Source organism: Penicillium maclennaniae (assembly GCF_028827695.1).
Source record: "Penicillium maclennaniae strain IBT 15551 chromosome Unknown utg000005l:1.0-2652337.0:1.0-2654196.0, whole genome shotgun sequence".
Taxonomy (NCBI): Eukaryota; Fungi; Ascomycota; class Eurotiomycetes; order Eurotiales; family Aspergillaceae; genus Penicillium; species Penicillium maclennaniae.
The window spans coordinates 992,089-1,018,594 of NW_026623217.1; the positions used below are offsets into that span (position 1 = coordinate 992,089).

The following is a 26,506-nucleotide window of genomic DNA, read 5'->3' on the forward strand; positions in this document are numbered from 1 at the left end:
TTGCGCCCACGGATCATCAAACCTGAATTTGCAACAGATATTAAAATGCGGTCGTTCTTCAAGAAGCCCGCTTGGGCAGCAAATGCCGGGGACACGGGAGCGGAATTCTATCGGCGATCAGGACAAACATATGGCGACATTGTGGCGGCAAATCGAGAAGCGCATGAAAAAGCGAAATTGGAATCGGAAAAGCTCGGGTATATAGAGGAGAATGTTGATGAGACTGGCGGCAGACATTCGAAGCGGCCTCGTCTGGCGAGCGAGTCGGAGAATACGGCGGCAGATGCTGCGGACACAAGTCAATGCACCCAAAAATCCGGGACAGAAGAGCCTCACCAGCCTCTTAATTCGCCAGGAGCCTGTCGAGCCCAAAGAGAGGCTAAATCTATACTCGAAGATGAAACATTGAACAATACTTCCACCTGTTCCCGCTATGGTCGCCTAGAGGACAGTCCTTCCATTCCTCTCCCGGATAAAGCCGTGTCCTCTAACCCACCAACTCGCCTTTCATCCCAAACCATGGCTATTACGTGCAATGGAATAGCCCACAAAGAAATTCCACGTCACTCTAGTGCAGCCGCAACTCCTCGACCCGCGAAGCCCTCAGCCCCTCCCAGGGAAGAACCAATTGTGCAAATTCTCATAACCTCTCAAATCCCAGGTTCAAAGCCTTTGCTTGTTCATCGAAAAATGTCCCAAAGTCTAAGGGATGTTCGAATCGAATGGTGTAAGCGCCAAGGAATTACTAAAGAGATGCAGTCGTCTGTCCACCTCACATGGCGAGGTCGACGTTTGTTCGATGTCACGACCTGCAGAAGTTTAGGGATCAAGCTAGAGAGTAAGCTGACACTCTCGGAACTGGATGATGACCCGATCGCAGGCCCAAGAGAGTTGCGTATTCACATGGAAGCTGTCACCGATGACCCACTCCTTCTGAATCGACCAGGTCTCCCACTAAACGAGGATAAAGCATCGCATGCCCCTCCCGTTTCCGAAGATGATCAAAATGAGCCGATGAAGTTGACGCTCCGCAGTGCCGGATTGAGTGATTTCAGGATAAGAGCAAGACCAAAGACACTGGTGTCTAAGCTCATCTCAGTATTTCGCGACAGACAGAACATCCCCGCTAACCGAGATGTGTCGCTTTTATTTGATGGGGACCGATTGGATCCTGATACTTGTCTTCGTGACCATGACATTGCAGATCTTGACATGGTGGATGTCCAGGTCAAAAGCCATGTCTAAGTGTTCGTCCAACTCAAGGGCCGCATTTCTAGTAGACGTCTGCCCTTTCCACTTGAAAGTACGAGACATCATCGATCGAACTATAAATGTGGAGGAACTTCAGATAATTCCAATTGAAAATTAATCAAGAAGAGTTTGTCTACCACCCCTTCTGGATCTCATACCAATCTTCATCTATCCTACGCTGACAAAGGCTTCATTCATCGCAAAACATAAAACAGTAATAGTAACTTGACCTTCGGAGGTGTATTGTTGTCTGCAGCGTATTTCGTTGTCTTATCGATAAGGTCATCACATGACGGCGGGGGCCCCAGTGCTTTTTTTTTGCAGGGCATCGCATTGCTTCTGCAGCACACCTCCGATCTTCGAGCAGGCTACGGTGAACCACCGATTACCGTCACAAAGCTCACTAGGGATAAACCATCGAGTCGAGCATTCCCTACGTCAGGTCCTTTCGCCGAGGACCAGAATCCAAAACGAAATAATGAAAGTTATTACGGCCAATTTCGTGACCTGCTCGGTCAAGGAATGCAAGACTTCTAAAAGCGCCTTTCCACTTCACTTCCATGACGCCGAGCTCGAAATGCAGGAATTGGATTTCCAACCGGAATTCATCCGTAATATTATTCCCCGCATCGACTGGGAAGCTCTACGGGTCACCGCGAATGAGGTACTGTTTCAGCTGGTATATACATGGAAATGAAACTGACCTGAAGAATATAGCTGGGATTCCCAGGTCTTCCGGAAGTGAAACCAGAGGGCGAGGCACTTGATGATGAACAGACTTTGAAAGACCTCCACCGACTATTACTGGAAACTCAGGTTATGGAGGGCAGATTGATCTGTGGCAACTGCAGCCATGAATATGTGCTCAAGGAGGGAATTGCCAACTTCTTGCTTCCAAGCCATTTAGGTAGGCGACTCTGCATTCGCATCTCTAATTCTCCCGGTTTAGTCGTCCCGACTGACACTTCTTTCTTGCAGTCTGAGTCCTTCCATCCGGGCCAAAAATCCGCTCACTGATACCCCCCCCATCCCCTCTCCAATTCCCAACAAAAGCGAGAGACCAGCTCTCTCCACATTCTGTCATCCTTCAGAACGAATCCTTCTTTAAGGCTATTTGGATACATAGCGAGAAATATAGAAAGAAAAAGGTCTGGTCACAGAGTACATAGTTACTTGGATTACACAAAGATTAAAGTCAAAGTCTGCGGCCTTCGTGGGCCTTCAACGACCATTTCAAGATATCCTGGGACTTTGTATAGTACATGAGGGCTGCAGCGCTTCAAATCACAAGTTCCATTAATACGGCTCTTGATGCTTCCATCCCAAGAAACGCCCCACCCGCTCAACGCCGCACAGAGTAAGAAGAAACTCCAAAGAGAAAAAGCTGTTCGTGGCAGTAAAACTCTAGTTGAGAAATCCTTTGCAGCCAACGGAACCGCATAGACAGGGAATACGGTCATCACTGTCCCATTCTCTTTCGAATTTGTAATCGTACGTGAGCTCCTCATCTGTAACATATTGTCAGCATGTTCTAGACCTACAATGGGCATCTTCACGTACCTCTTTCGATGTCCCTGAGCGCATAGATCACGATGCGTTTGCTGCCATCTACCTTGATGATCTTGGCCGTACAGTTGGGCGTGCAGCTGTGATTGATGAACCGGGCGATGCCACCCCGCTTGGTGGCGTCGATCACGGTGTTCTCGTCGATTCGGAATAGATAGCTGCTACCAATGCCACTCTTAAGATACCGCCTTTCTCGCATATCGGCCACCTGCTGGCGTACTTTCTCGCCGACGTATTCGATGATCATGTCGTTGGCGGAGATGTTCTCCTCGGCGTACAGTCCCCAATTGTGAATAGCAGACCGAGCAAATCGGACGGGCTTCTTTCGCTTCTTGAGCTGATTAAACCGAAGGGCGTCGCCTTCTCCGACAGAAGTTGGAAGTGCCTGCTTTTGCGCATTGATGTCGGCGATAAGCCGGCGGTTGTTGACCCGAGTAGATCGCGAGGTCGACTTGGAAATGGTCTTTGCTGCAGCGATTCTTGCAGCCTCGGCCGCGGCAGCCTGGGGGTCATCCTTGGCTTTGGCCTCACGTTCCTCGCGAGCTCTCTGGACCTTGATCCGATGAGGCAGGTATTTCGATTTTTCTGAATTGAGAATCCTCTTCCGCCCCTCCGTTCGTGCAGCTCCCGAGTCATTCGACACGTAGTAGCCAGTGATGCCAATGGCGTTCCGCGTCGGTCCTCTCGCTTCCGCTTGATTCAGAGCTTTGATTTCCTTCTGTCGCCATGCCCATGCAGCAATATTCCGAATGACAGATGCAGACTGCTCAAGCAAAATCTCCCGTAGGTAGCGCATATCTTCATCATCTTTGACCAGATGTTGCCAACCGTCCAAATCCAGAACGATAGTTTCGTCATCCTCCACAGTCGCATGTGGCTCGTCTGTGGACACTCCCCAGTCGATCTCTATTTTGTGCCCCTCGATCCCGGTATTCCATGGGTCACCAGGGGAGAGATCATCCGGCAGAGAGTCTTTGGTCGGAGTCAAGCCAAGTTCCTGGTCTTCTGGCAATTTGCCTGTCGCTTCCTCCTCGTCAAGACCTATATCAACAGACGACAGAGTCTCAGGTTGCTCCCCGGCCGTGTCTTTGGTGGGATCGATTCCGAAGAGCTCGTCCTCTTGTCTCTGCCTCTTTCGGGAGTCAAGTTTCCCAGCCAAGCGTTTTCTCTTGCCGGATCGAGAAGACACGCTTTCAACATCATGAGCGAGACTGTCCGTCTCCTTGTCACCGGTGATTTGAGCGCTACTTTCTCCATCGGATTCCAATACGTCTGACTGGTATTCCTCATCTTGATCAGACTCCAATGACCCAGATGCGCGACTTGGCGGGCGGCTGCTTCTTCTCCTCGGTATCTCGGGTGACGGGCGTGCGTTGCTCGTCGTCCGAATCCTCATCATCGTGCAATTGCTGCAGACGATGATAGAGGGGACGAACCTCTCTTTTTCGTAACGGTTGGCGACGACGTTCATCCACAAAGGCTGCCCCTGCATGATCTGGACCGTGAGCTTTGCGGATGCGTGGAAGAGCAAGGATATTGAGATTCGAGGATCGAAGCGGATCTAGTCCAGAGCGAGAGTCCGGAGTGCCCAATGTGTTGTTTGTTCCAATGTGAAAAGCGGATCGTTTGCTGCCCTCGGGGCCGGGAATCCCTAATCGTTCCCGCCTGCCCGCATGTTTGATCGGATCAAGATAGTCGTAAAGCGCCGGCGCGGCAATTCGAGACTTCACATCTTCAAGCAGCTTATCTCGGAGGTCGCGAATAATGATAGAGAGCACCTCTCGGCAAGGGTCGAGGTCAATTGCGCGCTGTTTTTTTTCCTCTTCGACATCCAGCTCAGCCTCTTTTCTCGTCCTCTCCTGCTGGGCCTTTTCTCGTTGCTCCGCTCGCAAACGCTCAGGACTGGGACTGCGCACATAGTTGGGATTCCCGTACGGCTGGCTCTCCATATTCATGATATAGGTAAAAAGTGGCTGCATGTGACACAAGCGGTAACATCTTTCGGTTTCTTCTTCGCCTCGCCTAGAGTTCTCGAAAATGATGTAGTAGCCCGTGTTGTCGCAGCGGATCGCTTTGTAGCTGAACAATTTGAGCCGTTTCTTGAGATGTGGAATTGTCGTACCGAGCACCGGCACGTAGCAATGAGCGATGAAGATGTAGGGGTCGCGCTTAATCTGGTTGAGAATGGGCGTCTCTTCGACCAACGACTGCACGGTAGGGGACCGAAGACTGCCCCGGGGCCCCTCCGGAACCACAAGTCCAGGCCGTAGAGTTGATCTTCCGGAAGGTCCTTTGGGTGCAGTGGGGGGGTGGCTCATTCTTTTTTGAGTGAAGATCCGGCTTGGTCTCGGCCGCTGCGGCGATGGCCTTGGACGCCAATCTTTGAGACTCGACGGCTCTTGAGGCCATTCGTTCGGAGACGACCCCATCGCGATCCAGTTCCACCCTGATCCTACGTGTTCCGATGCGTTGTTCCTTCCTGCACTCACAATAGGCTCGTCTTGCCGCACTGGCGGCCGAGACAGGGCCATTTCCACGGAAAGATGAGGTGTCTTTGTATTTGATCGAGCAAATACCGAGAAAACGGCCGGTGATGGGGTCCGTGCGGTTGTTCATTTCTGCAATGTCTCCGAAGCTGGAGAAAAGGGCACTGATAGGAGCGACTGGCGTGAGAGGATCGAAGCCTGTGACGACGACCTGAATCGGCGGTCCAGGGAAGATGCTCGTCGCTGCATCGTACGGCCATTGCTTCAAAGCATAAGGAGCTGGTCGGTACTTGGTCTTTTGCTTGCAACCTGACCCTCGCGTATAGTTGGAAATGGAGAGACGTGGGTCCGGAGGACCGATTTGACCGTTGACCAAGATTTCCACATACTCAGGCTTGCGACGCTTTTCTTTTGACGCTCGTTTGTCAAGGTCGGGGTCGTACACTGCCTTGCAGCCCTTGACCAGAGGTCCCATACGGGTTTGAGACTGAGGAGTCGGAGGGGTGTGAATAGGAGTCATCGAGGACTTGGAGAGTTCGGGATTAGGACGAACAGCATAGTCCAGGGTAATGCACTCTTCAGTCTGGGACGGAGTAGTCGCCTTGCCGGGCGGAGTTGACTCTGCATTGGTCAGCGGCGTCAAGGTATCGAGATGTAGCGAGCGAGTGTGGGCAATAGCCAGTGGGATAGCTCTACCGACATCATGGCTTGTTGAGTGCGCGACCGTCGAGGGCGAGTGAACCGATTCACCGGCTGGTTGAAATGATGCCCCACCTGTAGCGTTGGACGCGGCGAGCGACCCCGTCTCCAGGTCACAATCCGGTCCTCTGCCTCGGCAATCCCCAAGCTTGACGCGCTTCTGCTGTAGCACCGATGGGGCAGTTGGGAAGAAATCCGCAAATCCGGCAGAGGCGCGTGACATCGTGAGAGGTGGCTACACACCCGAGACCGCGCGATCACCAGACAGCATCCTTGACCACGACGATAGACCCTTGCGCGACCGGGTTGGAGATCCCGGGAGTTGACAAGAAGAAGATGAGGATGTGGGTGTTCAAAGTCGAGAATCCGCAGTGGAAGGGGATTCTGATATGTGATCTCCGTCGCGCCAATTCAAAGAGTTTTGCAGGAGAGAGACGCGCCCGAATGGGTAGGCGGTGGGCGGGCGGTGGAGACGCGGAGTTGATTACGATTCCTCTTGTTCTGTTTGTTCTTTTTTTTTTCCAATTCTTTTTTTTTTAGCTCCTCTTTTCCCCGTTTGATGCATTGCAGTGATCTCACCAGATTACCAGATGAGAGATCTTTCTTGAACAAGCGTCTAGTAATGATCAGTCAAATAGAGTATGCTTACGTTTGACCATTGACCATTAACCAAAATAAGCGGGCCATGATTCAAAGAAGCCTCCTCGATACGGGTCGCTAAAAAAAGGTCCCCAAGGTGATTCACTAGTTCAGCCCAGGGAGGCTCTTGACGACCGATGTCAGATCAAAGTTCCCAGGGGCAAAAGGGGCTGAGTTTGAGGAGTACCAAAATAGAAGCTCGGCAATCGTTAGGGAATTCTATCGGCACATGAGAGCTGTGGGAACAGGAATGGATCATGCCAAAATAAACATGGAATCTCATTCCCCTGGCTGACCCCCTGTACTAAGGACCCGAGGATCGGGTCAGCAACCAAGCTAGACCTGGGTCAACCATCAACTTCGTTTTTGTGACTACTCGTTTCAATCCATATGCCTACTTGGTCTGACTGTCTCCACGGGGGAGCCCGGTAGCGAGATATCCAAAGTCACATCGAAATCGTCCCATGATACACACAACAAGAACTCATGTTCCAAGTTCATTGTTATGGGCCAAAGTGGAGACGAGCAGAAATTCAGTGAGACACCGCGACTGGGGTCGACCATTGGCCAAAGCTGCGACCGGGACCTGAAGGAGCTAATAATAATTCACGGTTCGCCCCTCCCTTTCCTTTCCTTCCCCCTCTATAAATACGATCTGCCTGGTGTTGACCCTGCTGCGCAATCTCATTCCCTCTCATTCCCCCTCCCCCTCCTTCCTCCCCTTTCTGAAACCTTGACCACCTACTTCTACCACCCCTTTACTCCCCCAAATTTTCATCTTTCACCCAATTCTCACTCAGTCTTTCGTTCCTCTCGCCCATCATGTGGTACGTGGAAGCTCTTCTGCTCTGATTTGGACATTGTGGCTTACCCGTGACAGTGGAATTTTCGGCTACATCAATTATCTTGTTGAACGTGATCGCCAGTTCATCGTGAACACCCTTCTCAATGGTATGTCTTGCCATCACGGCCTTCAACGCCACCGATGCTGACTGAGATGAAAGGCCTGTCCCGACTGGAATACCGTGGCTACGACTCAGCCGGTATGGCCGTGGATGGCGACAAGAAAAATGAGGTCTGCGCATTCAAAGAAGTTGGCAAGGTGGCCAAATTGAAGGAGCTCATTGCGGAGACCAAGCCCGACATGACCAAGACCTTCGAGTCCCACGCTGGAATTTCTCACACTCGTTGGGCCACCCACGGCACTCCCTCCCGCCTTAACTGCCACCCCCACCGGTATGTTGCTTCCCTCCTCACCCATGATTTCTACTCGGCCTTTCGCTAGTCTGGCAAGAAGAATGGAAAATAAGCACACCAAGGTCCCCGGTTGAGAAATGACGCGCTAATTCCTCTTCGCTGTAGATCTGACTCCACATGGGAGTTCGCCGTTGTTCACAATGGAATCATCACCAATTACAAGGAATTGAAGTCTCTTCTGGAGAGCAAGGGCTTCCGCTTCGAGACTGAAACCGATACCGAGTGCATTGCCAAGCTTGCCAAGTACCTTTACGACCAGCAACCCGACATCGAATTCACGGTCCTGGCCAAGGCTGTTATTAAGGAACTCGAGGGAGCCTTCGGATTGCTGCTCAAGTCGGTGCACTATCCCCACGAGGTCATCGCTGCCCGCAAGGGTTCGCCCCTGGTCATTGGTGTGCGCACCTCGAAAAAGATGAAGGTGGATTTCGTTGATGTGGAGTTTTCGGAAGACGGTGCTCTTCCCGCGGAGCAGGCCTCCCAGAATGTCGCCCTCAAGAAGTCCGCTACTAGCCTTCTGGCTCCCCCGGACAAGTCGCTCCTGCACCGCTCCCAGTCGCGGGCTTTCCTGTCTGACGATGGCATCCCGCAGCCTGCTGAGTTCTTCCTGTCCTCTGATCCCTCGGCCATCATCGAGCACACCAAGAAGGTCCTTTACTTGGAGGATGATGATATTGCTCACATCCACGAGGGCCAGCTGAACATTCACCGATTGTCAAAGAACGATGGTACCTCTAACGTCCGTGCGATCCAGACCATCGAACTGGAGCTCCAGGAGATCATGAAGGGCAAGTTCGACCACTTCATGCAGAAGGAGATCTTTGAGCAGCCCGAGTCTGTGGTCAACACCATGAGAGGTCGCCTGGATGCTGTCAACAAGAATGTCACTTTGGGTGGTCTTCGGCAGTACATCTCCACCATTCGTCGCTGCCGCCGCATTATTTTCATCGCCTGCGGAACTAGCTTTCACTCATGCATGGCCGTGCGTGGTGTATTCGAGGAACTGACCGAGATCCCCATTGCCGTTGAGCTGGCCTCGGACTTCCTTGACCGACAGGCGCCCGTGTTCCGAGATGATACCTGCGTGTTTGTCTCCCAGTCCGGTGAGACTGCCGACTCCCTGATGGCTCTTCGCTACTGCTTGGAGCGTGGCGCTCTGACTGTGGGTATTGTGAACGTCGTCGGATCTTCTATTTCTCTGCTCACTCACTGTGGTGTTCACATCAACGCCGGTCCCGAGATCGGTGTGGCATCGACTAAGGCTTACACCTCCCAGTTCGTCGCGATGGTTATGTTCGCTCTTTCACTGAGCGAGGATCGTGCCTCGAAGCAAAAGCGACGTGAAGAGATCATGGAGGGCCTCGGCAAGATCTCAGATCAGTTCAAGGAGATCCTGAAGCTTAACGAGCCCATCAAGGAAATGTGTGCCAAGTTCTTCAAGGACCAGAAGAGTCTGCTCTTGTTGGGCCGTGGCGCCCAGTTCCCCACTGCCCTTGAGGGTGAGGATCCTTACACTCTTACTCCGCTCGTACCACTCGTCTCATGCTAACGATTGTTTCCCTTCACAGGAGCCCTGAAAATCAAGGAAATCTCATACCTTCATTGCGAGGCCGTCATGTCCGGTGAATTGAAACACGGTGTTTTGGCCCTCGTTGACGAGAATCTGCCTATCATCATGATTCTCACCCGTGACAACCTGTTTACCAAGTCGCTGAACGCCTACCAGCAAGGTAAGTTGTGCATGGTCATTCTCTACATCTTCTCATCTAATAAAACATGCAGTTATCGCCCGCGGTGGCCGCCCCATCGTTATCTGCAACCAGGATGACCCCGAGTTCTCGGCTGCGCAGACTGAGAAGATTGTTGTGCCGAAGACCGTCGATTGTCTCCAGGGTCTGCTGAATGTAATTCCTCTGCAGCTGGTCTCGTACTGGCTTGCCGTTGGGGAGGGTCTGAACGTTGACTTCCCCCGCAATCTGGCCAAGTCGGTCACGGTCGAGTAAAATGGAGATTACGGATGGAAATCTTAAGTAGACGACTGCGATGATCTTATTATTAGGTGTTTCTTAGCTTTCTCGGGAGAATGCAATCATCTTTTTCTTGCCTTCATTGAGTCATCCAATGTCATTCTTCATCAGAATATGGATCTCTGTCTTGCAGTTGTAGAATGTACACCTGTGTTTAGTACACACTGGTATGTAGCGAAGCGGCGTTTGTTCCATTTTTGCCGTATTCGGTCGCGACATTCCGCCTTTCCCCGCCACACCGATTGCGGGACTGATGTTTTCCATCTCCCGCGCGACCCTCAAAGGTTCCTTTGTCTTACATTCACATCCGACATTCTTGCCATCCTGCCATACATGATGACCACTATCAAAGGTCCCGGAGCTGCCCAGAGCCTTGACGGTAACAGATCGGCCCCGCCTTGCACACCTTCTGATGACCTCCCCCACTAATGGCTTCTGTAGGCTCTGGATTGCGAATTGCAATTGTTCATGCGAGATGGAACACCGCAATCATAGACTCCCTCGTTTCCGGAGCTAAGAAAAGCTTGCTGGCAGCTGGCGTGACTGAGGAGAACATCACTGTCCAGACGGTTCCCGGTAGCTACGAGCTGCCTATTGGCGTGCAGCGGTAAGCTTCTAGTCCTTCGAGGCAACTCCAAAGTGGCGCACTTCTGACATACTCGTTCGTTTAGGCTTTACGCTGCCTCTCAGGTCCAGGCGAGCTCCTCCGGCGAAGGCATTAGTGCCACCGACCTCTTGTCATCCTCCACCACCGATCTTAAATCTACGTCCCAATCTACGAGCCCTAAGAAGACCTTTGATGCCATCATCGCTATCGGCGTGCTGATCAAGGGTGCCACGATGCACTTTGAGTACATCGCCGATGCCGTTAGCCATGGGCTGATGCGGGTTCAATTAGATACGGGCGTGCCGGTGATCTTCGGACTATTGACTGTTTTGACCGAGGAACAAGGTCTGGAGCGGGCCGGACTTGGCAACAGTGGGATGCACAATCACGGCGAGGATTGGGGAAGCGCTGCCGTGGAGCTGGGTGTGAAGCGGCGGCAGTGGTCGGAAGGAACAATTGTGTAGATTCTAGAGTCCAAATCCGTGTCATTACCTTATTGTCACATTTGTTGTCTGAATTCTGGTTGGATGGATATAGGTGCGTCACAGAAGCATCAAATTAAATGGGGGTTCCTGCCAGGTCTATTGAATAGTTCATTCTTCCATCTGCTCTCCCTCTGCTTGACCCTTATCCTCCTCATCCTCATCCTCACCCTCCAGAGCCCGGCGCGCAAACTTCTCGGCCTCTTCCCGGATGTCCTTGGGCACTTCTTCGTGCCGGCCTTTGGTCGGACCGTCAAGCGAGCTGATCCATGACATTTCCAACTCAAATTCCTTGTCTTTGCTGTCCTCGTGGGCGACGTAGATGATGCGTGCCGCTTCCTTCACGCCATCTTCCAAAGACAGATTGCCTGAAGTCAGGTCCAGTTTCTCCAATTCCGCCTTGGCAGCCTGTCGTCCCTTGCCGGTGGCGGCACCGTAGTAGCCCTATATCAGCTATTAGCTAGAGTCACATCTCAAGAGAGGGACGGACGAGGAAGAAAAACAGAAGACTATGTGTCATACCCAGTAAAGACCGCTGGGTTCGATCATGTATAGCCCAGGCCCTCCAGCTTGGGCATCTTTGACTTTCCCACCGGCGCCTGACTCTGGCCCTGAACCGACCTGGCCATCGACGGGCAGGTCCGCTTCGCTATCCCAACCTCCAACGATAGAGGTCACACCAAATGGTCGTACACTAGAATACAATGTGTAAGCTTGTACATAGCCACCGAGGCGGTTCGCGAGCGCGGAGGTCGGTATGGGGCCCTTGTATACACCTCTCCATGAGGATGCTTCATCTCTGGCTCTGGAAACAAAGTGCCGACCATCGGGAACGAGACCTGCCGATACCTAGATGACACGAGGTTGATTAGCTTCTTCCATCGAGAGGTTGTTGTTGTTTTGGGGGGGGGGAAGCGATCAGTCCTTACAATGCCGACATGACGATCAACCGTCGCGATCCTCTTGTTGGCGCCGGGCTTGAGAAGCTTGCTAGTGATGATCTTTTCTACAGCCAAAACCACACCATCCTTGCATCGGATGCCGATAGCTGTTCCTCCGTTCTCGACAGCCTTCACAGCATACTCGACCTAGTCGATTGATTAACTATCAAAGCTCCCACTGGGTCGTTCTGTCAAGTGCTCCGGAGAAAGATACGTAGCTTACCTGGAAGTTCCGGCCATCGGGCGAGAAGACCGAGTTGGAGAGATCGTATCCCGTACCGATTGACGTCTACCCTGTTAGCAACAAATCTAGTAAGCAACGAAGACGAAACCCACCATGGTTGTGTAAGTGGGCAATCAGATCAATCTCTTTGTAAAAATCAATTAGGCCGAAAGAGTGGAAAGGTTAATCGGGAGCCGGTGAAGAGACAAGGACGCGGATGGGGGAAAGAGGGAAGCTCCGATGGATGAGCTCAACGAAGCTGCGTCACGGGGTTGCCTGCGGGTCATGTGACCGTGGGGACGGCGCGCGATCAAAGTGCGGCCCAACTACAAATTTCGGGCGTGTGTCTTGGTGGGGGAAATGGAGGAGACAAGCTTGATGGTTTTAAATTCGATCTCTCTTCGCTTCCTTCCCTCGAAACCTGACCTAAACGCCCGGTTCGTCTGGGTACCCTCCATACGGTGGACTCTCTATCATTGTTATTGTCTCCCCTAGAACCTGGAACCATGTCTTCGTCCATCTTGCACCAATGCCCGTCCTGTGGACATGTTTCTGATATCTCCCTCTCTCTCGCTGCTTTCATCGAGAATCCAAACTGTAACCAGGTAGCTTCCACTTGATCTCTGTGATTCGCAGCAATGCCTGACTCGGAGTCTAGTGTGGCCTGTCTGCCTCGGAGAGCAATGGCAAGCTGCAGGATGAGCTGGCTACTTTGTTCGACCGACAGATGACCATGGCACCGTTGCCTCCCTCCCAGAATGAATCGATCACCTATATCTCCCAACACTATCATCATTCTTCCCATGTAGTCCCTCCCCCGGTTTCGCAGCCTTTGGTCTTTCCGACAACCCAGAGCGTCCTCGATGTCTTGAGGCAGTACGGACTTGACCCCGACACCTTCTCGGCCAGACAGCTGGCACTTTTCCAGCATGCGGACGTGGACCAACAACGCCGTTTGATTCAAACGTGGCAGGTCTACGCGAGGTCGGAACAGGCCCCGGCTATACCAGTTTGCCCAAACATTCATTCTTTCCCCGCAAACCTCGCCCAGGACCTCGAGATGAGCGACCAGACAGATAGTATCAGATATGACCATGGTGGCCTTGCCGAGCCCTACATGGTATCAGGCTACGAGGCTGCCCCGCCGAAAGAACCATCGACCGGAGCGCCATATACTTCGTCTACAGATCCTGTCTACAGAAGCCAGCAGCAACAGTGGTGGGAGCCGACCCAGATGGGACCGATGGAGTCGCAATATGGAAGATATGAGGAGATGGACCGGTATCATGCGGCTTATGAGGCCGTTCGACCAAGCTGGTGCCAAAAATGACCTTTGATCAGACATGTCTCTAAGTCGATCACGAGAAATGTATAATGAACAACGTATGCCCAACTACGCAAATATGATTTATCTACCCGAACGCATTCAAACAGATACTAAACTTTATTCAAACCGGAGCCGGACGTTGGCACATTGCCCAGAAACAAGTAAAAACTTTCCAAGAGACATTTGTCACAAACAAGGCCAAGCGAAGCCTACAAACACCTGTCGGGAAACCACTAGGAAGAGGCTGAGAAGGGCTAAGACAAGAAACTGGTGAGGCCCATTTGCGATATGACTACTATCCGAGCCACACATGGTCTGATCATCGTATTGAGTTCACTTTATGTTGCAAAGTTCCAAACATTTTATTACTAAATTGTTTCATTGTCCTCGGAGTTGAGGGAAAAAGATTGAGACAGTCATGGCCAGTAACATAAGGAGCGTCCGCCATAGGCAGGTAAGCCTGTAAACAATCACAAATTTCGTTTGCACTTCACTTCAGGTTCCATGGACACCGATAAGAGCAGACATGTCGACACGAATCAAAGCACAACACTGTCGGAATGTTCAGTACGAACTCGAGCAAGAACTAGATGAGACGAACTTACTTTACTCCTGATCCAAAGCAGCCATGGCATCGGCAAGAGCATCGGCAGAGCGCTTGACCTCATCGACAGCCTCGGCGGCGCGCTTGGCCTTGGCACAGCCCTGGCCGGGATGGTCGCACCAGATCTGAAGAGCCTGGGGGTGGGCCTCAGCAATGGCCTCAGCGAGCGCCTCAGCAGAGCGCTTCACCTCAGCGGAGACGTCGGCGGTACGCTTGTACATGTAGCAGCCCTGGCCGGGGTGGTTGCACCAGATGGGCATACTGGGGTGCTGCGCAGCCTCCGGAACAGCGGCGGCCTGGACAGTCGAAGCGGCCAGCAAGGCGATGGCGACGGAGACGTACTTCATGGTGAGGTCAAGATACGAGTAAATGGATGGATTGGAACAAAAAGATCGGATTCGAATGGACTGATCGGCGTTCAAAAGAAAGTGATCGGTGGTCGTTGGCGGAGAGGAAACCAGCCGTGACAGCTTGGGTTTTATATGCACGAGATTTGTGTATTTCTCGGGTCCTTGATACGAAGCATCATTGCTGAAAGAGCCTATTGAGTCCCGAACTGGTCTATAGATCGTGACGAGTCATTTTGTAGTCTCCATCATGAGACGTAGGGGAATAGACCAGCGCCTGCATTTCTCAGGCTAGCCGCAATGATCATGACTCAAGGGATGAGGTTTGAGCGAATCGATAGATTGAGGGTGACCGACCGTGAGGCAGCCTGTGTCGTCCTCGAGGGAGGCGTCCAGACAGTGGATAGAAGGGAACCTAAAAAGTAACTGAATAGCAAACTGCCGAAAGGAACAGCTCCAAGTATCGCCAGGTTGCAAGAAAAAGGCGAAGCCCGAAGAAGGGCTCAATAAGATCCGAAGAGGAAATCAAAGAGAAGTCGAATGGTTGTGTTTTCCCTTTGAGATAAGATCGGGCCGGCGCAAGTCAGAGTCGTGCGATGCCGAGCCCATCCGGGCCCTTTTTTTCCGTTTTCCCTAGTGTCTGATCCTTCTCTTCCCCCCCCCCCCCGTCTGGCTCTCCCCATTCACTTTCCTCCCCTCCACTTCCACCTCCACCCTTATCTTTTTCGTGTCAAAGAACTCGTATTCAAAAAAAACATGCTTTCGAGAACGGCACAGCCCGCCCGGGTTAGCTTCCCCCTGTCCCCCGTGCGCGCGCAATGGCTAACTTGTTCAGACCCTGCTCCGCAGTGCCTTCGTGGCTCCCTCCATCGGTCGCTCGGTTTCCGCGAGATGTATGCCATGAACTCACTTTTGCGCGCATATTTAATCGCTTGAGCACATCGCTAACTTTGGACGCGACCAGCTTTTGCCAGCGTTCAGTCGGATATCTTCAAGCCCACCAAGTATGGTGGCAAGTACACCGTCACCCTTATTCCTGGTATGCCACGATCAATTGTCGACTCTGCTTGGCCTTGCGCTGAATTGACTGGATGCTGATCTTCGTTTGTTTTTTTTTTCTTGATTAGGTGACGGAATTGGTGCGGAAGTGGCGGAATCGGTCAAGACTATCTTCAAGGCCGACAACGTCCCTATCGAGTGGGAACAGGTCGACGTCAGCGGTGTCGATACCGGCAACAAGCACTCCGAGGAGCTGTTCAAGGAGTCCCTGGCTTCGCTGAAGCGCAACAAGCTGGGTCTGAAAGGTATTCTTTTCACCCCCGTCGAGCGTTCCGGCCACCAGTCTTTCAACGTTGCCCTGCGCCAGGAGTTGGACATCTACGCCTCAATCTCCCTGATCAAGAACATCCCGGGATATGAGACCCGTCACAAGAATGTTGACCTCTGCATCATTCGTGAGAACACCGAGGGTGAGTATTCTGGCCTCGAGCACCAGTCCGTTCAGGGCGTCGTCGAGTCCCTCAAGATCATCACCCGCGCCAAATCCGAGCGTATCGCCAAGTTCGCCTTCAGCTTCGCCCTCGCCAACAACCGCAAGAAGGTTACTTGTATTCACAAGGCCAACATTATGAAGCTTGCCGACGGTCTCTTCCGCAGCACTTTCCACAAGGTTGCCGAGAACTATCCCACCCTGGAGGTGAACGACATGATTGTGGACAACGCTTCCATGCAAGCTGTCTCGCGCCCCCAGCAGTTCGATGTGATGGTCATGCCCAACCTTTACGGAGGTATTCTTTCCAACGTCGGTGCTGCCCTCGTTGGTGGCCCCGGTCTGGTCCCTGGCTGCAACATGGGCCGTGACGTTGCCGTTTTCGAGCCCGGTTGCCGTCATGTTGGTCTCGACATCAAGGGCAAGGACCAGGCTAACCCCAGCGCCATGATCCTCTCCGGATCCATGTTGCTCCGCCACCTGGGTCTTGATGACCACGCCAACCGCATCTCCAAAGCTGTCTATGATGTGATCGGTGAAGGGTAAGTAATTCCCGTGAGAATGATTTTCTCCTCCTCGTCACACTCGCTTATAATCATATAGCAAGACTCGCACTCGCGACATGGGTGGTCAGGCTACCACTCACGAATTCACCCGTGCTGTCTTGGACAAGATGGAGGCGGCTCTGTAAATTTGAATTCTGCTCGTTTGCATCGTTCCCACTGCCACGACCGGAGATCTGTTCAGTCATCTCATCCGCAGTGGACTCTGCGGGTCATGAGCCAGCTGGACCGACCCTCCATCATGTATTATCTTTCTTCCTACTTAGCTCGCAATGTTCCCCCTCCCCGGCAAGTTATAGCAATAGACATTTTTGGATTCCAGAGTAAGGTCAATCTTTGTGTATATATATATGCACATGGACATCATTTTCGAGGACGGTTTCAAGGATGGGTTTTGGTAGTGAAGTAAAGGGTATCAAAGGGTTGAGATATGTAGAAAATCTGCGATCAGAAGGCAACACGCCTCTTGCGGCCGGTGTATTTGGAGTTCTGCTTCACAACCTTCCCCTTCCTCTCCATCTGCTCCTTCTTTTTCATGATCCAGGTCTTGTCGCCCTTTCGCCCACGGGCACCTTTCAACTCCTGAGCCTTTCGCCTCGCATCCAAGACATTGACGTCCTCCATACCATTTACAACTCCGGTAATGTCACCCTGTAGACCACCGCCACCGACCGTCAAGACCAAATATAACTTGCTATTCTTGGTTCCCGGGTCATCCTCAAGAATTCCTGCGCCAAACCCTGCCTTGATCGCGGCTCCGCTGATCATGCTTCGCTGAATGTCATTTTTAGGGTAAAATTGGCAGACGGCCCTACCGCCACGACGGAGGCTGGCATAGAGACCCTCGAAGAATCGTTTGAGACGACCTTCGGGGCTGACGTCGCTTGTTTCCGCGTTGCACAGCCACTGAATAGCACTGATGCTGATCGCCGCATCGAAGCTGCCCGGCCGGAATGGAACACCCTGACCAATGTCGGCGAGGAATAAATCGCCCTCTACCTCGCGCTGCAGGGCCACGTCCAGCATGCTTGGTGAAATGTCCATGCCCACCCATACGTGAGGCCCGCCATCTTCGGGTGATTCCTGCGACAATATCTCCCCAGAAAGACCCGAACCACATCCAACATCCAGAATGAAGGAAGGAGATTCCAGTCTGAGTAGCTCCAGGGCTCGATTGGTCATGTCAGCCTGGATATTCCGAATGCGTGACGACGTTGTATATTTGCGGGATTCATTGTCGTTGTAGAAGAGATCAGGCGGGCTGTTTTCACAAAACTGATTAATTCCTGGAGTTGATCAGATCTTGAAGAGCATGGAAACATACAGGATATCCTCGGGGCGCGACATGGTGGACTGTGTGTTTAAGCTGTTCAGGCGAGTTCGTGGACCGAGACTTTTTTTTGGGGCGGGGTGGAAGCCTGAGGCCAACAACCCAAAGCGTCATTGCGGGAAACAATCCACAGCTCCGAATGCGCCCACTCGTCCCCCCATCCTCCTTTCACCTCCCAACCTGCCCTCTTTGCGATGTGGATTCTTCCTTTGCTCGGTTATTCAGGGGTGGTCGTCGGATTCGCCTTCCTGACCCTGGCTATCGGTTTGTTCCTCTTCCCTCCTCCCTAGCGTGGCTGTAGACTAACACGGATGCAGCCTCGGGGCTCTACTACCTCTCTGAGCTCGTTGAGGAGCACACTGTCCTTGCCCGAAAGCTCCTGAATCGCTTGATATACTGTATCATTGCGGCTCAGGTATTACTTGTCGTCTTCGACCACTTCCCCATATGGCTCTCTCTGCTCAGCATCCTGTCTCACCTGGTCTATGCCAGCAACTTGCGTCGGTTCCCCATTGTGAAACTGTCGGATCCTCTATTTCTGCTGTCGTGCTTGCTAGTGGTTCTTAATCATTGGCTCTGGTTCCGCCATTTCTCGAAACCCCCAGCCCCGACTCAACGATCCGAAAATAATTGGCGCCAGCCGTATCAAGTCAACTACGAGGAAATCCCTTCTTTCTCTGAGGTGGCCTCGTACTTTGGCCTATGTGTCTGGCTGGTCCCATTTGCTCTCTTTGTGAGTTTGAGCGCGGGTGACAACGTTTTGCCCAGCATGGGCTCCGAGTACGCAACCGGGGAGCATGCCTCAGCTGGTTTAGGTCAGAGCCGCGACCCTTCGGGTGGAAAAGCGAAGAATAAGGGCATGGCGAAGGCATTGGTGGACAAAGTACGAGATTGGGCGCGGGAAAACGGCGAGCTGATGGGATTCTGGAAAGGCGAGCGAAGCAGGCGTTTTTAATGAGAGATCTTGTATAACCTGAACATAGCATTTGCAACTCCGATCGAGCAAATAGAATCATTGAAAAAGTAAAACATCAAATGGAAGAAAGACCGCGGTGCGATATCGATGGGCACACGATATGCTCAAGACAAATTGATGACTCCAAGTCTGCTTGAAATAGAAGGAGGGGGAAAAAAAGAAAGAAATGGCCGCGACACAGCGGCGGCATGAAGAGAAAACAAAAATTCAAGAGGGGGTATAACGATAGACCAAGAAAAATTTCCAAGCCAATATAGTCCAGGGCCAACTAGGCCTTTGATATTGCAGCCTCATCCGAATTACCATTATCATTAAACATTCCTGCGACTCTGCTCGTGCCAAGTGGGTAAGGTCGTCATTTTGCGTGCAAATCGTGGTCTTTCAAAGGGGCATAGATCGTCGGGAAATTAAGAATTGGGGGAACACGAGAAGAAAAGGCGGCCAAACCAAGTTGCCACATGTTGGCTGGGATGTTGGTTTGGTAGAGCAACCATTTATTTGCCTTGATAAAAGGAGAGATCCTCTGGTGCTGCAGTCATAGTTAGTTATCATGACGCATTAGATCATCAGCGCTGTGAAATGAAACATACTGTGTTCCATGAAAAGCATCGAGCTTTCTCGCCTCTTTGACTTTGCCGAACGAGTGTCGTCCGGGCTGGGAGACAGCATGCCATTCAGTGAGGAGAATGGGCCCGAGGCTCCCGCGGGCTGATTGTACACATCCTGCCTATATCCCGCTTGGTCGTAGGAGGGTTGCATAGGGGCGAAGCCAGCCTCGTGAGGGGCCCGAGAATGGTCGACGCCCATAGGCGCATCACTCGAGCCTCGGAAAGAGGTCTGATTATAGGAGGGAGTCGGTATATCCGAGAACATTTGGTGACGTGGAGAACGAACATCGTCTGGCGACAGACTGTGGTCGACGTTCAGCTCCACAGTCGTAGGGCCGGGGCCGGATTCTTCGCCGAAAATACTGTCAAAGTCGGTGAGGAACATAGAAAAGACCGGCGCCGGAATGTTGAGTGTGGGAGCAAAAACAATGCCGACGTTTCTGACTGTCATCTTGTTCACATCGGAATTGTTGACAATCTCGATCAAAAAGAGTGATAATGCTCGAAGCAATGCCAGGTTTGGCCTCGGTAACCGGTGAATCAAAGAATTAAAGGCAATGACCTTCTTCTGGCGATCGTCAAGCTCTATTTGACGAAAGTTAGTGATGCCACTCAACGTAGGTGAAGGGAACAAGCAAAGCGAACATACCTAGAACACGAAGGAAATCCAGATGCAGCTCCCGGGTCAGAACCGTCGTTGGAAGCTCCCGGAGGTACTGCTTGAAGAGAGAAGCAACAGCATGGACATCGTAATACTGATCTCCAGCAAGAAAGTCTACATCACCTTCAGTGTTGAAACGTTCTTTAAGTGCCTTAATCACAACATTGGAGCCGCTCAAGCGGAAAATACCCTCCTCTGATGCTGCGCCTTGGGCCTGAAGGTATTCGATGCAGCGGTAGACGACGGCCGGTAGCTCCGCCTCGATCCCGTAAGGTCCACAATCCTGTACAGCTTCAGACAAAGGAATACCGAATACCGGCTTGACATTCTCTCTTCTCTCGGCTTGAAGGTTGACATTTGCTGTAGATACTTCGACTGAGGCCTGCGAGGCGAGATCCAAGGAAGACCGCGTGCGGAACCCCCAGATGCTGCGCTTTTTTTCCTTTGTCGACGTGGGCTTATTGCCCCAAGCTCCCACATCTTGAATCACGGCGCCATTCGTGGGCGCTGAGATGACTTTAGGAGACTGTGGTGGCTGTGGCTCAACAGGGGATTGATTTAGCTCTCGGAAGTCCATCGACAGAGTGGCTGGGATACGCGGAGAGCGAGGGGCCTGCTCGAGAGAGGACCCTAGTATAGGAGGTTCGGCCGCAACAGTGTTGTCAAAGCTAAATCCCTGGACAGATGTCCCCGCATTTTGATCTGGACTTTCAATACCTCTGTCAGATCGCTTACTCCCGTTGCCAGAAGGCACATTGGGTTTTGGAGTGGCGTTCGTGTACTTCGGCTGAGTCTGGTGTTGAGTCTTTGAAGAAGAATTGCCACGGCTCTCATTGTCTGAGGAAGGGGTTTCCACATATTCCATCAGGGCATCGACCCATGTATCACGCTCCTCATCACTTTCGGCGCATAGGACATGCCGAACTAGCGCCGATGAATCCTTCTTCTTCGGTTCCAAGACGAGGAACGCGTGTCGATACTGATTGTCAGTATCCTCATCAGCACCCGGGGACGTTTGAGTCTGGCTGCTGGGATTTTGTGATTGTTTGCCGATCTGTGCATGATGAAGCTTGATGGTACCCATGTGAGGGCCGCCGGGAGACTCAAAGTATTTCAAGTCTGGTCCGTGAAGGACAAAGTATCGGGCCTTCCAGCCCCCAAAATTTTTGCCTCTCTTGGTCAGATAGCCCTCCTTACGAGGTTTCCCGTCTGCACCTCGAAGCATGTCCGGTTTTCCTTGGCTATGGCCTTTAAGTAAGCTTGTCTCGTCATCTCGAGGCTCAATGGCATCATTTGTTAGGAACTGGCAAATAACCACTGCAGCTTTCTCGTCCATAGGCGTGTCCAAGAGACTGTCAAAGTAAGCATTCAATGCAGCACGCCGAGCATCCACTTTGGCGGGTGAGTGACCACTGAAAATGCTACGATCAGGCAACCTGCCTGAAAACGAGGCCGATTGTCTGACTTGATAATCCAGCTGAGGCAGGGAAGCAATGACCTTCTCGACTCGCCAAAGTTCAACCATATCAGATCGGGAGATTACACTGAGTGTAAACACAGGCTCCTCGTCAAGAGGCTTAGATACCATGTAGCTGTTTCTGGAGGGTCGAAGCCGAGACGACGACACTCTGACCTGAATCACAGGAAGCGCGTTAGGAGGCAGAAGTAACCCAGGATAATCTTCGGATATCAAGCCCCGATATATGCTGCTCTCTGGGTAACCCGGTGTTCTTGGACTGTCTATCTTCACAGTTGGATCAATTGAAGGAATTGGACCTCCAGGCCTCCCAGTCAGAGCTTGATAATCTCCAGGATGAAATGGGACTGGATGATCTGAGGCTCTTGGAGAAAGAGGTAGTCCCGATGGATTATAACCCGCTGATATGTCTCTCGGCATCCGGGGCAAAGGCGAGCCGATGGGTCGATCTTCGGGCCTTGGGCTCAATGGAAGGCCAGGGCTCTTGGGCATGGTAAGGGGTTGACGCCCAGTCGAAGTGGAGGGGTTAACTCGAGAGCTCAGAAGGGAGCCCAGGGGGCCAGATCCGCTTACAGGCGGCGGTGACCTCGTTGCTAATTCACGTGGAGCCGTCACCGGACTTGCAGACGTTGCAGTGTCTGGAGAGCTCTGGGATGTGGGCCCAAATTCGGTCGATTCTGTAGCATCGTGGTTGTTCATTTCTTGAAACAGGCTAGCTTCGCGGTCCCGGTCGTCTTCCTCTCGTGTCTTTCTTCTTCCACGGTCCACGCTTGGCCTTCCATCTGCGTCCTGGGTATCGCCATAATCGGAATCCGAATCTAGCTCTGCAGGCTCTGACAGAGGATCACCTGATCGTAGTTTCAGCGGCGCAGGTGGCGGTTTACGGTTCGGCTGAGGCAGTCGCTGTAGTTCGCTTGCAACTGGGGACGCGGCATCGGTCGCTGGACTACGGCCTGAGGTGCCTTGGAGGGTAGAGTCGGACGCCGAGGGGGGTGGAACGGTGGACGGCTGGTCAGCTTGAGGTCGTTCGCTCTCTCTTTTCACTCCCGATACCGATCCTGAATGAACTACATCGGCCAAGATGGATCGTGGTACAGACAGGTCCGAGGTAGATAGCGGAGGCGCCGAGACCTGTAGATCATTAAGTTTCTTCTTGTATCTTTCCTTTTCCTTGAAAGCACGTTCAAGGTCTTTGTTGAGACCTAGTATAAGGGTGCGCTGTTTATCGACCAGCTTCCAAAGCTGTGAGTTTTGAGAGGCGGCTTGGTGCTTTTCTTTCAGGAGATGCACGATAACCGCCTCCGCGGAACCCGCAGCATTGATGAGGCTCCTGATATCAGCTGGACTCAAAGCATTGACATCAAACGTCGATTTTTGAGAGGCGGAGGATAAGGATGAAATGGCCGAATCGATAGAGGAGGTGCGAGGCATGACGCGGTGCGTCGGACGGTCACCGGGCGCTGACAGAATGGAGCTCACGGAGGATGATGCGGACCGATCGGGGCCAGTCACACCCGGTGGCTTAGGTGAGTTGATATCGCCCGTCATGTTTGCCATGTCTGCCGCGTCCATACTTGTCATATCCGGGGTTTGGGCGATAGGGTGAGCCGAGCTTGAGGGAGGCACGGGAAACGGCGCATTCACTCCGCGGGAGATAGGCGACTGATTCTGGGCCGGGGAAGCGTTGGCGCTGGATCTGGGCGAGAGGGGACTATGAGATGAAGGCGAGTCGTGAAGGTAGGATTGTGGGAGCGAGCTGGTTTGTAGAGGTGAAGGTGAGATGTGACGGGAGCCAGCTCCGGGGCGCGCCATGTCTGATCGCGCAAGATAGTCCCTGGGAATGAGGCCACCATGCGAAGGCTGGGCAGAGTTGTTTCTGGACGGGTGACCCGAATCTTCCATGCGCGACTGCGACATGGTTCAGGATTCAGCGCATCAGAGGGGTTTGGGGGGCCAAAGAACCTAGGGAGGAGAGGGGGCGGGATGGCGGGTCCCCGGAAGCTTAGAGAAAGGGGGTCTTGGGTTGTCTCAGCTGAAATCTCATACCCCCTAAACTTCTGGCTTTGATTCCCTTAGGTTGGCGGAGAAGCCAAAGAGAGAGAGAGAGAGAGGGACCAAGGAAGATAGGGGGGCCATGTAGATGATTGTTGCTTTAGTTTCGAATTCCTCGGTGGAGCCCGACGATCGCTGCTTGACAGCCCAGAATCGTAGCAATCGGACACGGGTCACTCCCTATCTCCAAATCCAATCTCGATGGTATGTATGCAGTATCTTTAAGATATAAACCAAGGTGCCCTGAGTGATAGGCAGCGAAGGGGCTGAAGCACATCAGGAAGTCGAATCGATGAAACATCGCGCTCTCCCAATGTCAGCTTCGTACAAAGACATATGAGAGAATTATGATACACGCCAGAGACAATGATAAAGAGGAGAGAATTTATGCTTCGCGAGAAAAATTGAGAAAAGTTCAGCGAAAATGCTCCGGACTCCGCAGATGCAAAGTGTTATAATACATAAGAAAAGACCCAAACGCCGGCCAAATAAAACCTTGTCGGAAAAGCCGGGCATAGGTCATGAAGTATGTACAGAATCATGCGATGTTGCCAGCCATGCCCATGAAAATGGCCTGCGCGGCGAGCTGAAGGGACCAGAATCCAACCTTCTTGAAGCGTCTCTTCCGGGCTTGATCATCCACAACATCCCGAGCAAACGCGTCGTATGTCTGCCAACTCGTTAGCACAATTAAAGACTTATGTTTGGTAACATGATATGCTCACTGCAGCAGAGAGATCATCCATTAGACTGCTGTCAAATATCGTCCAGCTACCATCGAAATCCCCGACACGTTTGACGAGGCGGCAGTTGATGGGAATGAAGGTGCGTTTCGAATTGATATAAGCCACAATCGGTCGAATGAGGGCGTTATTAATATAGGAGAGATCTCGAGTGAATATGGGGACTGCAGCTCGAACATTATTCAAGTGGACTCGCAGGTCCATGACTAGGAATCTTTTGTCAGTATTGGACGCGGAGTCCACGTCTTCCTGAGCTCGCTGAGGTAGGGACTCTGTGAATTGATTGGACGTAACCGTAGCCTCCAGTCGGTCATAGAAATCAACCATCACCTTCGCGATGCTTTCATCGTTCTCGGAAGGTAACATGATGTCGGCCACAATGTCCACAGTCCCTTCATGGATCCATGAAAAGGGGCCATGAACACCACGGTTTAGGTGATCGATATTCAGTCCGTCAACACGTATTCTATTATGTTGCTTCCATGGGCTAGGCTTCCCATCTTCCGACTTTTGATCTACCCGGAGTCCAGTAAAGCCGTGGGTTTGACGAGGGTGTATGGTGAAAAGCGAATTGTCAAACGACCCAGACATCATGTTGGCGGATAGGAAGTCGTAGAAGAGCCATTGTTTGCGTAACTGGGGCAGATCGCACGAGAAGATGCTGACAGAGAACGGTCGGAAATTGTCAGGCTGGTAGATCGTGACTAGCACGTCATGCATTTTAAAGGAATCGATCTCGAAATCGCCGGGCTGATGATCATGTCGATACGATTTGGGGTCCAGGTCTTCTTCTGGCCAATGGACTTGTCGGCGGTCAACAACACCTCGGATTCCTTTCACCTCGACGTCGCGAAGCGGGCCCTTTCCGTTGAGCCATTTCGTAAACGACAAAGTGACGTTGACGGTCTCGATGGAAAGGTCGAATTGTGTGTAATTGGTGTTTTCCTCTTCAATTACAAGCGATGAATCTTCGGGCCCAGGATCACCTCGAGCTGCTGCCGCCGCCGCGGCGGCAGTCGTTGGCGAACCTTTGCTGACATGCCCAGTGCCCTGACCAGGCCGCCGCGAGACGAACACATTTTTGAAAGTGATCACGCCATTCTTCCATTTTGGTACAATGGCAGACTCGAAGACGACCTTGACCCCGGATGATTTGGTCAGGTAGTTACCAACCCATCCGGCTAGCGTTTCTATTTCACAATTAGCAATGGTATCGCCTCTAATGACCTTGAATACATACCCTGCGCAAAAACCGTGTTGATGGCCAGGATCAGAAGTGAGAAAAACGTTGTGGTCCCCACGACGAACCAGACAACATGGCCGAGTAGGACCCACGAGAAAAGCGCCGTGATTTCATCCAAGTTAAAGGGCCGCACACTCCTGATAGAAAACCATTTGAATCGAACCTTGAGGCGCGACCAAAAACCATTTGCAGCCGCCAAAAGTTCTTCTTTTGTTGGTCGATGTAAATGTGGCATATGGGGCAAGCGATCCATTAATTGGCGATTAGGAGGTAGGTTTTGCCGCGTTTCTTGAGATACTTTTGGATGAGGGCTTTGAGGAGAATTTGGATCGGTATGCTGGGCGCGATGAAGGACTTCGTCTTCCTTGGAGGAAGGAGCATTGGCGGATGTGCCCTTCTCCGACTGCTTGTCGTTTGATGTGTGGAAAGCTCGTTTCCACGCATATTGAGCTGCTATCGTAGTCGAGGGAACGATGCAAGCTACACCACCCTCAGCCGCAGTGGTGCTAGGAGAGACACCCACAACTAAGAAGCCCCCGGAAGCAACTCGCCTCGTGAGAGGGGTGGCTTTTCTGGATGTGGAGAATCGTTTGCCGCTGAAAAACGAGTCGAAGGCCTTTGACGCCTCGGGGGCGGAAACGCGGTTTGCTATGCGACCGCGAAAAGGGTTCACCGGTCCCCATAGATGGGTGTACAGACGGCGTCCAAAATTGGCGGACATCGTCTTTACATCCTGCGCTTCATGGAAAGGGGAGGAAAAGAGAGGAATGATGGTTGACGCAGTCGTCAGGACAGAAGCTCCGGGGAATGAAATCATTGGGTGTTTGTTTTGTTTGCACCCAAAAATCCAGCCCACACTTTTTCGAGGGGCGCCCGATAAATTTTGCGATAACGAATTCTCCCCCAAA

At 52.1% G+C, this 26,506-nt stretch overlaps 13 protein-coding genes across 13 annotated transcripts; 7 read left to right on the plus strand and 6 right to left on the minus strand.

Annotated features, from left to right (window-relative positions):
• Window positions 1-45: 45 nt before the first annotated feature.
• N7477_005593 (small ubiquitin-related modifier domain-containing protein) lies at window positions 46-1,245 on the plus strand (the record flags this gene model as incomplete). The annotated part of the gene is made up of 1 exon (XM_056967256.1): window positions 46-1,245. The coding sequence occupies one exon, from the start codon at window positions 46-48 to the stop codon at window positions 1,243-1,245; it is 1,200 nt and encodes a 399-aa protein (XP_056822010.1).
• A 484-nt stretch (window positions 1,246-1,729) lies between these two features.
• On the plus strand, window positions 1,730-2,268 carry N7477_005594 (RNA methylation protein TRM112; the record flags this gene model as incomplete). Its single annotated transcript, XM_056967257.1, has 2 exons — window positions 1,730-1,915; window positions 1,969-2,268. The coding sequence occupies 2 exons, from the start codon at window positions 1,730-1,732 to the stop codon at window positions 2,266-2,268; spliced, it is 486 nt and encodes a 161-aa protein (XP_056822011.1).
• Window positions 2,269-2,655: 387 nt separating this feature from the next.
• Window positions 2,656-6,225, minus strand: set1 (histone methyltransferase SET1; the record flags this gene model as incomplete). Its single annotated transcript, XM_056967258.1, is given in 4 exon segments — window positions 2,656-2,759; window positions 2,812-4,117; window positions 4,128-5,024; window positions 5,041-6,225. 4 exon segments carry the CDS (start codon window positions 6,223-6,225, stop codon window positions 2,656-2,658), a joined length of 3,492 nt encoding a protein of 1,163 aa, XP_056822012.1.
• A 1,238-nt stretch (window positions 6,226-7,463) lies between these two features.
• On the plus strand, window positions 7,464-9,901 carry gfa1 (glutamine--fructose-6-phosphate transaminase (isomerizing) GFA1; the record flags this gene model as incomplete). Its single annotated transcript, XM_056967259.1, has 6 exons — window positions 7,464-7,468; window positions 7,522-7,592; window positions 7,646-7,877; window positions 8,004-9,397; window positions 9,467-9,628; window positions 9,681-9,901. 6 exons carry the CDS (start codon window positions 7,464-7,466, stop codon window positions 9,899-9,901), a joined length of 2,085 nt encoding a protein of 694 aa, XP_056822013.1.
• A 357-nt stretch (window positions 9,902-10,258) lies between these two features.
• On the plus strand, window positions 10,259-10,996 carry N7477_005597 (lumazine synthase RIB4; the record flags this gene model as incomplete). The annotated part of the gene is made up of 3 exons (XM_056967260.1): window positions 10,259-10,304; window positions 10,367-10,532; window positions 10,597-10,996. The coding sequence occupies 3 exons, from the start codon at window positions 10,259-10,261 to the stop codon at window positions 10,994-10,996; spliced, it is 612 nt and encodes a 203-aa protein (XP_056822014.1).
• Window positions 10,997-11,125: 129 nt separating this feature from the next.
• N7477_005598 (proteasome core particle subunit alpha 7) lies at window positions 11,126-12,294 on the minus strand (the record flags this gene model as incomplete). Its single annotated transcript, XM_056967261.1, has 5 exons — window positions 11,126-11,458; window positions 11,537-11,863; window positions 11,944-12,102; window positions 12,179-12,244; window positions 12,277-12,294. 5 exons carry the CDS (start codon window positions 12,292-12,294, stop codon window positions 11,126-11,128), a joined length of 903 nt encoding a protein of 300 aa, XP_056822015.1.
• Window positions 12,295-12,684: 390 nt separating this feature from the next.
• Window positions 12,685-13,508, plus strand: N7477_005599 (uncharacterized protein; the record flags this gene model as incomplete). The annotated part of the gene is made up of 2 exons (XM_056967262.1): window positions 12,685-12,783; window positions 12,837-13,508. The coding sequence occupies 2 exons, from the start codon at window positions 12,685-12,687 to the stop codon at window positions 13,506-13,508; spliced, it is 771 nt and encodes a 256-aa protein (XP_056822016.1).
• Window positions 13,509-14,111: 603 nt separating this feature from the next.
• Window positions 14,112-14,456, minus strand: N7477_005600 (mating alpha-pheromone PpgA; the record flags this gene model as incomplete). The annotated part of the gene is made up of 1 exon (XM_056967263.1): window positions 14,112-14,456. The coding sequence occupies one exon, from the start codon at window positions 14,454-14,456 to the stop codon at window positions 14,112-14,114; it is 345 nt and encodes a 114-aa protein (XP_056822017.1).
• A 756-nt stretch (window positions 14,457-15,212) lies between these two features.
• Window positions 15,213-16,636, plus strand: N7477_005601 (isocitrate dehydrogenase (NAD(+)) IDH1; the record flags this gene model as incomplete). Its single annotated transcript, XM_056967264.1, has 5 exons — window positions 15,213-15,242; window positions 15,292-15,349; window positions 15,421-15,495; window positions 15,584-16,487; window positions 16,549-16,636. 5 exons carry the CDS (start codon window positions 15,213-15,215, stop codon window positions 16,634-16,636), a joined length of 1,155 nt encoding a protein of 384 aa, XP_056822018.1.
• Window positions 16,637-16,955: 319 nt separating this feature from the next.
• N7477_005602 (18S rRNA methyltransferase BUD23) lies at window positions 16,956-17,855 on the minus strand (the record flags this gene model as incomplete). Its single annotated transcript, XM_056967265.1, has 2 exons — window positions 16,956-17,769; window positions 17,833-17,855. 2 exons carry the CDS (start codon window positions 17,853-17,855, stop codon window positions 16,956-16,958), a joined length of 837 nt encoding a protein of 278 aa, XP_056822019.1.
• A 177-nt stretch (window positions 17,856-18,032) lies between these two features.
• Window positions 18,033-18,793, plus strand: N7477_005603 (uncharacterized protein; the record flags this gene model as incomplete). Its single annotated transcript, XM_056967266.1, has 2 exons — window positions 18,033-18,102; window positions 18,156-18,793. 2 exons carry the CDS (start codon window positions 18,033-18,035, stop codon window positions 18,791-18,793), a joined length of 708 nt encoding a protein of 235 aa, XP_056822020.1.
• A 515-nt stretch (window positions 18,794-19,308) lies between these two features.
• On the minus strand, window positions 19,309-23,477 carry N7477_005604 (GTPase-activating protein BEM3; the record flags this gene model as incomplete). The annotated part of the gene is made up of 3 exons (XM_056967267.1): window positions 19,309-19,343; window positions 19,405-20,007; window positions 20,072-23,477. The coding sequence occupies 3 exons, from the start codon at window positions 23,475-23,477 to the stop codon at window positions 19,309-19,311; spliced, it is 4,044 nt and encodes a 1,347-aa protein (XP_056822021.1).
• Window positions 23,478-24,150: 673 nt separating this feature from the next.
• N7477_005605 (mitochondrial distribution and morphology protein) lies at window positions 24,151-26,415 on the minus strand (the record flags this gene model as incomplete). The annotated part of the gene is made up of 3 exons (XM_056967268.1): window positions 24,151-24,282; window positions 24,338-25,545; window positions 25,596-26,415. The coding sequence occupies 3 exons, from the start codon at window positions 26,413-26,415 to the stop codon at window positions 24,151-24,153; spliced, it is 2,160 nt and encodes a 719-aa protein (XP_056822022.1).
• Between the last annotated feature and the right edge of the window lie 91 nt (window positions 26,416-26,506).